Source organism: Ascaphus truei, chromosome 15, assembly GCF_040206685.1.
Source record: "Ascaphus truei isolate aAscTru1 chromosome 15, aAscTru1.hap1, whole genome shotgun sequence".
Lineage (NCBI taxonomy): Eukaryota > Metazoa > Chordata > Amphibia > Anura > Ascaphidae > Ascaphus > Ascaphus truei.
The window spans coordinates 6908101-6921330 of NC_134497.1; the positions used below are offsets into that span (position 1 = coordinate 6908101).

The 13230-nt window shown below is 61.8% G+C and overlaps 1 protein-coding gene across 3 annotated transcripts in view; it reads right to left on the reverse strand.

Annotated features, from left to right (window-relative positions):
* The window catches only part of TAF4 (TATA-box binding protein associated factor 4), a 67175-nt gene that overhangs the window by 24725 nt on the left and 29220 nt on the right, over positions 1-13230 (reverse strand). For all 3 annotated transcript variants that reach the window (XM_075571400.1, XM_075571402.1, XM_075571399.1), the window contains 4 exons: positions 6757-6868; positions 6220-6389; positions 4008-4138; positions 3101-3226 (listed from right to left, as the gene is read on the reverse strand). In XM_075571400.1, the coding sequence (XP_075427515.1) occupies positions 3101-3226; positions 4008-4138; positions 6220-6389; positions 6757-6868 (539 nt within the window). The remainder of the gene's footprint in view (positions 1-3100; positions 3227-4007; positions 4139-6219; positions 6390-6756; positions 6869-13230) is intronic.

The following is a 13230-nucleotide window of genomic DNA, read 5'->3' on the forward strand; positions in this document are numbered from 1 at the left end:
CATGCCCCCCCCTCCCCCGCAGAGTCCCATGCCCCCCCTCCCCGCAGAGTCCCATGCCACCCCCTCCCCGCAGAGTCCCATGCCCCCCCCTCCCCCGCAGAGTCCCATGCCCCCCCTCCCCGCAGAGTCCCATGCCCCCCCTCCCCGCAGAGTCCCATGCCCCCCCTCCCCGCAGAGTCCCATGCCCCCCCCCTCCCCCGCAGAGTCCCATGCCCCCCCCCTCCCCCGCAGAGTCCCATGCCCCCCCCTCCCCGCAGAGTCCCATGCCCCCCCCTCCCCGCAGAGTCCCATGCCCCCCCCTCCCCGCAGAGTCCCATGCCCCCCCTCCCCGCAGAGTCCCATGCCTCCCCCTCCCCGCAGAGTCCCATGCCTCCCCCTCCCCCGCAGAGTCCCATGCCCCCCCTCCCCGCAGAGTCCCATGCCCCCCCCTCCCCGCAGAGTCCCATGCCCCCACCTCCCCGCAGAGTCCCATGCCCCCACCTCCCCGCAGAGTCCCATGCCCCCCCCTCCCCGCAGAGTCCCATGCCCCCCCTCCCCCGCAGAGTCCCATGCCCCCCCTCCCCCGCAGAGTCCCATGCCCCCCCTCCCCGCAGAGTCCCATGCCCCCCCTCCCCGCAGAGTCCCATGCCCCCCCCTCCCCGCAGAGTCCCATGCCCCCCCTCCCCGCAGAGTCCCATGCCCCCCCTCCCCGCAGAGTCCCATGCCCCCCCTCCCCGCAGAGTCCCATGCCCCCCCTCCCCCGCAGAGTCCCATGCCCCCCCTCCCCCGCAGAGTCCCATGCCCCCCCTCCCCGCAGAGTCCCATGCCCCCCCCTCCCCGCAGAGTCCCATGCCCCCCCCCTCCCCGCAGAGTCCCATGCCCCCCCTCCCCGCAGAGTCCCATGCCCCCCCTCCCCGCAGAGTCCCATGTCACCCCTCCCCCGCAGAGTCCCATGTCACCCCTCCCCCGCAGAGTCCCATACCCCCCCTCCCCGCAGAGTCCCATACCCCCCTCCCCGCAGAGTCCCATGACCCCCCCTCCCCGCAGAGTCCCATGCCCCCCCCCTCCCCGCAGAGTCCCATGCCCCCCCCTCCACCGCAGAGTCCCATGCCCCCCCTCCCCCGCAGAGTCCCATAACCCCCTCCCCCGCAGAGTCCCATAACCCCCTCCCCCGCAGAGTCCCATGCCCCCCCCTCCCCACAGGTTCCCTACCCCCCTCCCCGCAGAGTCCCATGCCCCCCCTCCCCCGCAGAGTCCCATGCCCTCCCCTCCCCCGCAGAGTCCCATGCCCCCCCTCCCCCGCAGAGTCCCATGCCTCCCCCTCCCCGCAGAGTCCCATGCCCCCCCCTCCCCCGCAGAGTCCCATACCCCCCCCCCCCGCAGAGTCCCATGCCCCCCTCCCCGCAGAGTCCCATGCCCCCCCCTCCCCCGCAGTCCCATGCCCCTCCCTCCCCCGCAGAGTCCCATGCCCCCCCCTCCCCGCAGAGTCCCATGCCCCCCCCCTCCCCGCAGAGTCCCATGCCCCCCCCCTCCCCGCAGAGTCCCATGCCCCCCCCTCCCCCGCAGTCCCATGCCCCCCCCTCCCTTGCAGAGTCCCATACCCCTCTCCCCCGCAGAGTCCCATGCCCCCCCTCCCTGCAGAGTCCCATACCCCTCTCCCCCGCAGAGTCCCATGCCCCCCCTCCGCCGCAGAGTCCCATGCCCCCCCTCCCCCGCAGGATCCCATGTCCCCCCTTCCCCGCAGAGTCCCATGCCCCCCCTCCCCGCAGAGTCCCATGTCACCCCTCAGCCGCAGAGTCCCATGTCACCCCTCCCCCGCAGAGTCCCATACCCCCCCTCCCCGCAGAGTCCCATACCCCCCCTCCCCGCAGAGTCCCATGCCCCCCCCTCCCCGCAGAGTCCCATGCCCCCCCCCTCCCCGCAGAGTCCCATGCCCCCCCCTCCACCGCAGAGTCCCATGCCCCCCCTCCCCCGCAGAGTCCCATAACCCCCTCCCCCGCAGAGTCCCATGCCCCCCCCTCCCCACAGGTTCCCTACCCCCCTCCCCGCAGAGTCCCATGCCCCCCCTCCGCCACAGAGTCCCATGCACCCCCCTCCCCCGCAGAGTCCCATGCCCTCCCCTCCCCCGCAGAGTCCCATGCCCTCCCCTCCCCCGCAGAGTCCCATGCCCCCCCTCCCCCGCAGAGTCCCATGCCTCCCCCTCCCCGCAGAGTCCCATGCCCCCCCCTCCCCCGCAGAGTCCCATACCCCCCCCCCGCAGAGTCCCATGCCCCCCTCCCCGCAGAGTCCCATGCCCCCCCCTCCCCCGCAGTCCCATGCCCCTCCCTCCCCCGCAGAGTCCCATGCCCCCCCCTCCCCGCAGAGTCCCATGCCCCCCCCTCCCCGCAGAGTCCCATGCCCCCCCCCTCCCCGCAGAGTCCCATGCCCCCCCTCCCCCGCAGTCCCATGCCCCCCCCTCCCCCGCAGAGTCCCATACCCCTCTCCCCCGCAGAGTCCCATGCCCCCCCTCCCTGCAGTCCCATACCCCTCTCCCCCGCAGAGTCCCATGCCCCCCCTCCCCCGCAGAGTCCCATACCCCTCTCCCCCGCAGAGTCCCATGCCCCCCCTCCGCCGCAGAGTCCCATGCCCCCCCTCCCCCGCAGGATCCCATGTCCCCCCCTCCCCGCAGAGTCCCATGCCCCCCTCCCCCGCAGGATCCCATGTCCCCCCCTCCCCGCAGAGTCCCCTCCCCCCCCCTCCCCGCAGAGTCCCATACCCCTCTCCCCCGCAGAGTCCCATGCCCCCCCTCCCCCGCAGAGTCCCATGCCCCCCCTCCCCCGCAGAGTCCCACGCCCCCCCCCTCCCCCGCAGTCCCACGCCCCTCCCTCCCCCGCAGAGTCCCATACCCCTCTCCCCCGCAGAGTCCCATGCCCCCCCTCCCCCGCAGAGTTCCATGCCCTCCCTCCCCCGCAGAGTCCCATGCCCCCCCCTCCCCCGCAGTCCCATGCCCCTCCCTCCCCCGCAGTCCCATGCCCCCCCCTCCCCCGCAGTCCCATGCCCCTCCCTCCCCCGCAGTCCCATGCCCCCCCTCCCCCGCAGAGTCCCATACCCCTCTCCCCCTCAGAGTCCCATGCCCTCTGACCTTTGCCGCCCGCAGGAGAATCTCCCGCTCCTGCTCGTCCTTCCGCTGCTTCTCTATGTGGTCGAGCTGCTCGAAGAACTTGAGCTGCGTCCGGACGTCGCTCGACTGCTCGTACCGCTCGTCCTCCTGTCGGGAGAAGGGTCGCGAGCGGATCAGGTAAGGGCCGGTCTGTGCGCGCTTCCCTGCAGAGTCCGCAAGAAGCCCCAAAAACGGGCCAGGTTTCCAATATATCCCAGCTTCAGCACGGGGGATTCAGGCAAAAGGACATGGAGTGGCCAACGCCAGTCCTCAAGTGCCACCAACAGGTCAGGTTTATATCCCTGCTTCAGCACAGGTGGCTCAGTCGAAGAGCCTGCTTCAGCACAGGTGGCCTGTGCTGAAGCTGGGATATCATGAAAACCTGTCCTGTTGGGGTTTCTTGGGGACTGGAGTTGCAAGAAATTCTAGACCTGTTTAACATTAAAGAAAAACCTTTTGAGAACAACAAAAAAAAATAAAAAATATGTAAACATTTATTCTATAAATACCGAAAAGTGTCCCTTCGAAAAGAAACTGGAACGACGCACTTTGGCTTCCGCCGCCGGAACAAATCGATAGCAAGGTCCTTCTACAAATAAAATAGCTTGGCTTCGCACTGCAGCCCCCCACCCCCTCTTGTAACAAAACGCATCAATCACCCTTTAAAGAAGCACCCTCCCCCCCCCACCGCTGCCCCTCCAGAAGTCTACATGACTAATCCATATCATGTTAATATCTTGCCGCTGAGCAGCTCTTACAGTGGCAACTTCTGCGCTGCCCTCTGCGGAGAGCGCCATTTTAACCTTCCGGACGCGAAGTATTTCAAATGTTTACATCGCTGAGCAGAGCGTCAGATTTAAATACGCGGCTTCCCGGAAGCGGCGTTTACCTTGTAAGAAATATTCTTTTGCTGGGCTGTTTCCGAGATCTTTTCCACAATGTTTTGTAGCCGCTGCTGTGTTGCGTGGGACACGTAACTGACTACATCAGGGTGCATTTCCGTGACGCCGTGCTTTTTACCTGTGGGGAAAGAACATCCACGCACGGTTAACACACGAGCTTCGCGGATACACCGCGGCTAACGAGAGCTTCGCGGATACACCGCGGTTAACACACGAGCTTCGCGGATACACCGCGGTTAACGAGAGCTTCGCGGCTACACCGCGCTTAACGAGAGCTTCGCGGATACACCGCGCTTAACGAGAGCTTCGCGGATACACCGCGGTTAACGAGAGCTTCGCGGATACACCGCGCTTAACGAGAGCTTCGCGGATACACCGCGCTTAACGAGAGCTTCGCGGATACACCGCGGTTAACGAGAGCTTCGCGGATACACCGCGGTTAACGAGAGCTTCGCGGATACACCGCGGTTAACGAGAGCTTCGCGGATACACCGCCCTTAACGAGAACTTCGCGGATACACCGCGGTTAACGAGAGCTTCGCGGATACACCGCGGTTAACGAGAGCTTCGTGGATACACCGCGGTTAACGAGAGCTTCGCGGATACACCGCCCTTAACGAGAGCTTCGCGGATACACCGCGCTTAACGAGAGCTTCGCGGATACACCGCCCTTAACGAGAGCTTCGTGGATACACCGCGGTTAACGAGAGCTTCGCGGATACACCGCCCTTAACGAGAGCTTCGCGGATACACCGCGCTTAACGAGAGCTTCGCGGATACACCGCCCTTAACGAGAGCTTCGCGGATACACCGCGCTTAACGAGAACTTCGCGGATACACCGCGGTTAACGAGAGCTTCGCGGATACACAAGCTTTTAAGCTTCAACATTGATTTCTTTGATGCACGGCAGAAGATTACAAAGCAAAGACCCAGCAGTTATTTGGTGTGAGGCCATTTTTATTTTTTACAATTCACACAGTTTCCAATGGGAATAATTTGCTGGGATATTGCCCGTCCTAACCACACCTGTTCTGCATTATTGCTTGGAAACGCTGGATTAACTGTACATGGATGATCACACTCCAGACGTTTAAACACTGGATATATTTGCCTGTACTCGTGGTAAGAATGCATGTTGCAAGTTAAAAAAAACAGCTATGGAGGAATTATTGAGAGGACTTACTAGGCACTGAAATAGAAGGCTCCAGTATTAGCTAAAGTAGCAATTTTAATACGTATTGTGACAGTGATGAAAAAAAATGGCAGCAGTAAAAATTCTACCAGTCAACGAATACAAGACTCCCATGAATCCTAGAGCTTGTCTCGGATGTCAGCCAAGGGGTTATTGTATCTACATCAATTCCAAAATGGAACAGCATGCAAATCTTGTGCAGAAATGCAAGAACTGTCCAGGGCCGCTCTCAGATAGATAAAACAGACACAAGAGTACCCAACTGGATTCCAAGAGATATCAAAAGACAGGTGACAAACAAATGCAAGATGGAAGTCCAAAAATGTGGCTGAGCAAACACGGACAGACACACACACACACGGGCAGACACACACACACGGGCAGACACACACACACGGGCAGACACACACACACGGACAGACACACACACACACGGACAGACACACACACACACGGACAGACACACACACACACGGACAGACACACACACACACGGACAGACACACACACACACACGGACAGACACACACACACACGGACAGACACACACACACACGGACAGACACACACACACGGACAGACACACACACACACGGACAGACACACACACACACGGACAGACACACACACACACGGACAGACACACACACACACATACACACGGACACGGACAGACACACACATACACACACACGGACAGACACACACACACATGGACAGACACACACACACGGACAGACACACACACACACACACGGACAGACACACACACACGGACAGACACAAACACACACACACGGACAGACACACACACACACACACACGGACAGATAGACAGACGGACAGACACACACACACACGGACAGACACACACACACACACGGACAGACACACACACACGGACAGACAGACAGACGGACAGACACACACACACGGACAATCCCTCACAAAGTTGTCTCCCGCTTCGGAACATGGCAGCCGGGTGGGAAGCACGAGAGGCACCTACCTATTTCTAGTATCCGTCGCTGTAGCAACGAGGGGAGGAGGAAAGTCTCGTCTTTGCAAGACCGTGTCAACGTGCCCACCAGCTCGGAGTTCGTTGCCAGTATCCGCGCGCTTTCCTCCGAGAGGTTCACACCCGCCATGGACGCCACGTCATTGATATCGTCGTCATCTCTGAGAGCGGAGAGAGACGGGAGAGGTCATGGCGGTGATCTGCACAGGTCTGCCCATAACAATGAAGACACAACCGGATCCAATACAAAGAGAACACCAGACGTGTGTACAATTGCATCCTGAAGGACTCGTTCCTATAACGTGTTTGCAAGCTTCATATATTGATCAAATGAATGGGGAACGTTCAGCTTTACTGGGATTATTTAAAAAAGGGGACCAGAAGTCCCTCTGTGTCCTTTCTTTGGGACCAGATGTCCTAACTTTAGGGCCGGCTGGACCACCCTGTATAAATCAAGCAACTTGTTGGATGTTTGTGTCTAACGAGGAGAACGGCGAACGGGTGCAACACGTGGATTTCCGTTCTCACCTGAACGATCCTCCCCCCGGCTCTTTTAATTTGTTTTTCTGAGCGGCTGCCGCCTGCGTGGATATTGTGGACATCGTTTTGGCTCCTAACACTGCTGGCTTAACCACCGGGACTGCAAAAGGAAAAATAACGACACACTTTAGTCAGGCAACAAAACGCACAAGCTGTCAGAAGCCCGGAGCGTTGGTATCGGGTCTCATCGTGGCTTGATCTTCTCATGGTTACATTATGCAGATTGGAACAGATTTCTAGATATAGAAGCGATACAGGCAAGGTGACAAAGGTGGGATTCATGCAGCCGAAACGCTGGATCACTTAGATTCAATAACTTCTCTTTGAATTGGAAGGCCTTATGCCTGTATCACCCCCATATCTACTGCTGGGGACCCCATGATACCCATTATATGGAGCACAGTCTGATTATGACTACTCTTTACACAGAGTGCCTGTATTACTCCTCTATTGGTTACAGATTATATCCGACCTTCATGGTGATTGTGCATAGAACAGCGTTTCCCACATGGGGTTCCGTGGAGCAGTTCCATGGGTTCTGCCTACGGACGCCCCCCAGCCCAATTTTGCCAGAAGCAGGAGCAGAGAGAAAAGCAGTCTGTAGCTGCAATCTCTCCTTCAGCCATTAGATGGCGCTGCACCTCCTTGCTGCATGCAGCTGTGATAAGGTGAGAGATTGAGTGTGTGTGTGTCATGGGGAGGGGGGGGGGGGGGTGAAAGAGACATGGAGAGGTGGGGGGGGAGGGATGAAAGAGACATGGAGAGGTGGGGGGGGGGGATGAAAGAGACATGGGGAGGTGGGGGGGAAGAGACATGGAGAGGTGGGGGGGGAGGGGTGAAAGACATGAGGAGGAGGGGGGGGTCAAAGAGACATGGAGAGGTGGGGGGGAGGGGTGAAAGAGACATGGGGAGGTGGGGGGGTGAAAGAGACATGGAGAGGTGGGGGGGGGTGAAAGACATGGAGAGTTGGGGGGGGGGGTGAGAAACATGGGGAGGTGGGGTGAAAAACGCGGGGGGTGAAAGAGACCTGGGGAGGGGGGGGTGAGACATGGGGAGGGGGTGAAAGAGAGAAATGAGGGGGTTAAAGAGACCTGGGGGGGTGGGGGGGGAAGAGACATGGGGAGGGAAGGTGAAAGAGAAACAGTGAGGGAGGGTGAAAAAGACATGGGGATGGGGGTGAAAGTGTGACATGAGGTGAGAGACATATTGGGGGGAGAGATAGACACTGGATGGAGGGTGAGACACACTGGAGGGAAAGGAGAGAGAGAGACACTGGGGCGGGAGAGTGAGAGTGACACTTGGGAGGGAGAGTGAGAGACTGAAGGAGAGCGAGAGAGCCACAGGTGAGGGAGAGACACACTGGCTGGAGGGAGAGAGAGAGAGATAGACACTGGGGGGAAGGGGAGACACGCCGGAAGGTGAGAGAGACACTGGAGGGAGAGAGAGACACTGGAGGGAGAGAGATAGACTGGGGAGAGAGAGAGAGAGAGACTGGAGGGGGAGAGAGACACAAGGGGAAGGGAGTGAGAGACACACTGGAGGGGAGGGAGTGAGAGACACACTGGGGGGGAGGGAGTGAGAGACACACTGGAGGGGAGGGAGTGAGAGACACACTGGGGGGGAGGGAGTGAGAGACACACTGGGGGGGGGGAGTGAGAGACACACTGGGGGGAGGGAGTGAGAGACACTGGGGGGAGGGAGTGAGACACACTGGGGGGAGGGAGTGAGAGACACACTGGGGGGGAGGGAGTGAGACAGACACACTGGGGGGGAGGGAGTGAGACAGACACACTGGGGGGGAGGGAGTGAGACAGACACACTGGGGGGGAGGGAGTGAGACAGACACACTGGGGGGGAGGGAGTGAGACAGACACACTGGGGGGGAGGGAGCGAGACAGACACACTGGGGGGATGGAGTGAGACACACACTGGGGGGGGGGAGGGAGAGACACACACTGGGGGGGGGAGGGAGTGAGACACACACTGGGGGGGAGGGAGTGAGACAGACACACACTGGGGGGGAGGAAGTGAGACAGACACACACTGGGGGGAGGGAGTGAGACAGACACACACTGGGGGGAGGGAGTGAGACAGACACACACTGGGGGGAGGGAGTGAGACAGACACACACTGGGGGGAGGGAGTGAGACAGACACACACTGGGGGGAGGGAGGGAGACAGACACACACTGGGGGGAGGGAGTGAGACAGACACACTGGGGGGGATGGAGTGAGAGAGACAGACTGGGGGGGAGGGAGTGAGAGAGACACACTGGGGGGAGGGAGTGAGAGAGACACACTGGGGGGAGGGAGTGAGAGAGACACACTGGGGGGGAGGGAGTGAGAGAGACACACTGGGGGGGAGGGAGTGAGACAGACACACACTGGGGGGAGGGAGTGAGACAGACACACACTGGGGGGAGGGAGTGAGACAGACACACACTGGGGGGAGGGAGTGAGACAGACACACACTGGGGGGAGGGAGTGAGACAGACACACTGGGGGGGATGGAGTGAGAGAGACAGACTGGGGGGGAGGGAGTGAGAGAGACACACTGGGGGGAGGGAGTGAGAGCGACACACTGGGGGGAGGGAGTGAGAGCGACACACTGGGGGGGAGGGAGTGAGAGACACACTGGGGGGGGGGGAGTGAGAGACACACTGGGGGGAGGGAGTGAGAGACACTGGGGGGGAGGGAGTGAGACACACTGGGGGGAGGGAGTGAGAGACACACTGGGGGGGAGGGAGTGAGACAGACACACTGGGGGGGAGGGAGTGAGACAGACACACTGGGGGGGAGGGAGTGAGACAGACACACTGGGGGGGAGGGAGCGAGACAGACACACTGGGGGGGATGGAGTGAGACACACACTGGGGGGGGGAGGGAGTGAGACACACACTGGGGGGGGGAGGGAGTGAGACACACACTGGGGGGGGAGGGAGTGAGACAGACACACACTGGGGGGGAGGAAGTGAGACAGACACACACTGGGGGGAGGGAGTGAGACAGACACACACTGGGGGGAGGGAGTGAGACAGACACACACTGGGGGGAGGGAGTGAGACAGACACACACTGGGGGGAGGGAGGGAGACAGACACACACTGGGGGGAGGGAGGGAGACAGACACACACTGGGGGGAGGGAGGGAGACAGACACACACTGGGGGGAGGGAGTGAGACAGACACACTGGGGGGGATGGAGTGAGAGAGACACTGGGGGGGAGGGAGTGAGAGACACACTGGGGGGAGGGAGTGAGAGAGACACACTGGGGGGAGGGAGTGAGAGAGACACACTGGGGGGGAGGGAGTGAGAGAGACACACTGGGGGGGAGGGAGTGAGACAGACACACACTGGGGGGAGGGAGTGAGACAGACACACACTGGGGGGGAGGGAGTGAGACAGACACACACTGGGGGGAGGGAGTGAGACAGACACACACTGGGGGGAGGGAGTGAGACAGACACACTGGGGGGGATGGAGTGAGAGAGACACACTGGGGGGAGGGAGTGAGAGAGACACACTGGGGGGGAGGGAGTGAGAGAGACACACTGGGGGGGAGGGAGTGAGACAGACACACACTGGGGGGAGGGAGTGAGACAGACACACACTGGGGGGGAGGGAGTGAGACAGACACACACTGGGGGGAGGGAGTGAGACAGACACACACTGGGGGGAGGGAGTGAGACAGACACACTGGGGGGGATGGAGTGAGAGAGACAGACTGGGGGGGAGGGAGTGAGAGAGACACACTGGGGGGAGGGAGTGAGAGAGACACACTGGGGGGAGGGAGTGAGAGACACACTGGGGGGAGGGAGTGAGAGCGACACACTGGGGGGGGGGGAGTGAGAGACACACTGGGGGGAGGGAGTGAGAGACACTGGGGGGGAGGGAGTGAGACACACTGGGGGGAGGGAGTGAGAGACACACTGGGGGGGAGGGAGTGAGACAGACACACTGGGGGGGAGGGAGTGAGACAGACACACTGGGGGGGAGGGAGTGAGACAGACACACTGGGGGGGAGGGAGCGAGACAGACACACTGGGGGGGATGGAGTGAGACACACACTGGGGGGGGGAGGGAGTGAGACACACACTGGGGGGGGAGGGAGTGAGACACACACTGGGGGGGGAGGGAGTGAGACAGACACACACTGGGGGGGAGGAAGTGAGACAGACACACACTGGGGGGAGGGAGTGAGACAGACACACACTGGGGGGAGGGAGTGAGACAGACACACACTGGGGGGAGGGAGTGAGACAGACACACACTGGGGGGAGGGAGACAGACAGACACACACTGGGGGGAGGGAGGGAGACAGACACACACTGGGGGGAGGGAGGGAGACAGACACACACTGGGGGGAGGGAGTGAGACAGACACACTGGGGGGGATGGAGTGAGAGAGACACTGGGGGGGAGGGAGTGAGAGACACACTGGGGGGAGGGAGTGAGAGAGACACACTGGGGGGAGGGAGTGAGAGAGACACACTGGGGGGGAGGGAGTGAGAGAGACACACTGGGGGGGAGGGAGTGAGACAGACACACACTGGGGGGAGGGAGTGAGACAGACACACACTGGGGGGAGGGAGTGAGACAGACACACACTGGGGGGAGGGAGTGAGACAGACACACACTGGGGGGAGGGAGTGAGACAGACACACTGGGGGGGATGGAGTGAGAGAGACAGACTGGGGGGGAGGGAGTGAGAGAGACACACTGGGGGGAGGGAGTGAGAGCGACACACTGGGGGGGAGGGAGTGAGAGAGACAGACTGGGGGGGAGGGAGTGAGAGAGAGACACTGGGGGGAGGGAGTGAGACACACACTGGGGGGAGGGAGTGAGACACACACTGGGAGGGAGGGAGTGAGACACACACTGGGGGGAGGGAGTGAGACACACACTGGGGGGAGGGAGTGAGACACACACTGGGGGGAGGGAGTGAGACACACACTGGGGGGAGGGAGTGAGACACACACTGGGGGGAGGGAGTGAGACACACACTGGGGGGAGGGAGTGAGACACACACTGGGGGGAGGGAGTGAGACACACACTGGGGGGAGGGAGTGAGACACACACTGGGGGGAGGGAGTGAGACACACACTGGGGGGGAGGGAGTGAGACACACACTGGGGGGGAGGGAGTGAGACACCCACTGGGGGGAGGGAGTGAGACACACACTGGGGGGGAGTGAGTGAGACACACTGGGGGGAGGGAGTGAGAGACACACTGGGGGGGGAGTGAGTGAGAGAGACACACTGGGGGGGAGGGAGTGAGACACACTGGGGGGAGGGAGTGAGACACAGACTGGGGGGGAGGGAGTGAGACACACTGGGGGGGAGGGAGTGAGACACACTGGGGGGAGGGAGTGAGAGACACACACTGGGGGGGGGAGGGAGTGAGAGACACACTGGGGGGGGAGTGAGTGAGAGAGACACACTGGGGGGGAGGGAGTGAGACACACTGGGGGGAGGGAGTGAGACACAGACTGGGGGGGAGGGAGTGAGACACACTGGGGGGGAGGGAGTGAGACACACACTGGGGGGGAGGGAGTGAGACACACACTGGGGGGGAGGGAGTGAGACACACTGGGGGGGAGGGAGTGAGACACACACTGGGGGGTGGGGGGAGTGAGACACACTGGGGGGAGGGAGTGAGACACACTGGGGGGGAGGGAGCGAGACACACTGGGGGGAGGGAGCGAGACACACACTGGGGGGGAGCGAGACACACACTAGGGGGAGGGAGTGAGACACACTAGGGGGAGGGAGTGAGACACACTAGGGGGAGGGAGTGAGACACACTAGGGGGAGGGAGTGAGACACACACTAGGGGGAGGGAGTGAGACACACACTAGGGGGAGTGAGACACACACTAGGGGGAGGGAGTGAGACACACACTAGGGGGAGGGAGTGAGACACACTGGGGGGGAGGGAGACACACACTGGGGGGGAGGGAGGGAGACACACACTAGGGGGAGGGAGTGAGACACACACTAGGGGGAGGGAGTGAGACACACTAGGGGGAGGGAGTGAGACAGACACACACTAGGGGGAGGGAGTGAGACACACACTAGGGGGAGGGAGGGAGACACACTAGGGGGAGGGAGTGAGACACACACTGGGGGGGAGAGAGTGAGACACACACTGGGGGGGAGGGAGTGAGACACACACTAGGGGGAGGGAGTGAGACACACACTGGGGGGGAGGGAGTGAGACACACACTGGGGGGGAGGGAGTGAGAGAGACACACTGGGGGGGGAGGGAGTGAGAGAGACACACTGGGGGGGAGGGAGTGAGAGAGACACACTGGGGGGAAGGGAGTGAGACACACACTGGGGGGGAGGGAGTGAGAGAGACACACTGGGGGGGAGGGAGTGAGAGACACACTGGGGGGAGGGAGTGAGACACTGGGGGGGAGGGAGTGAGAGAGACACACTGGGGGGGAGGGAGTGAGACACACACT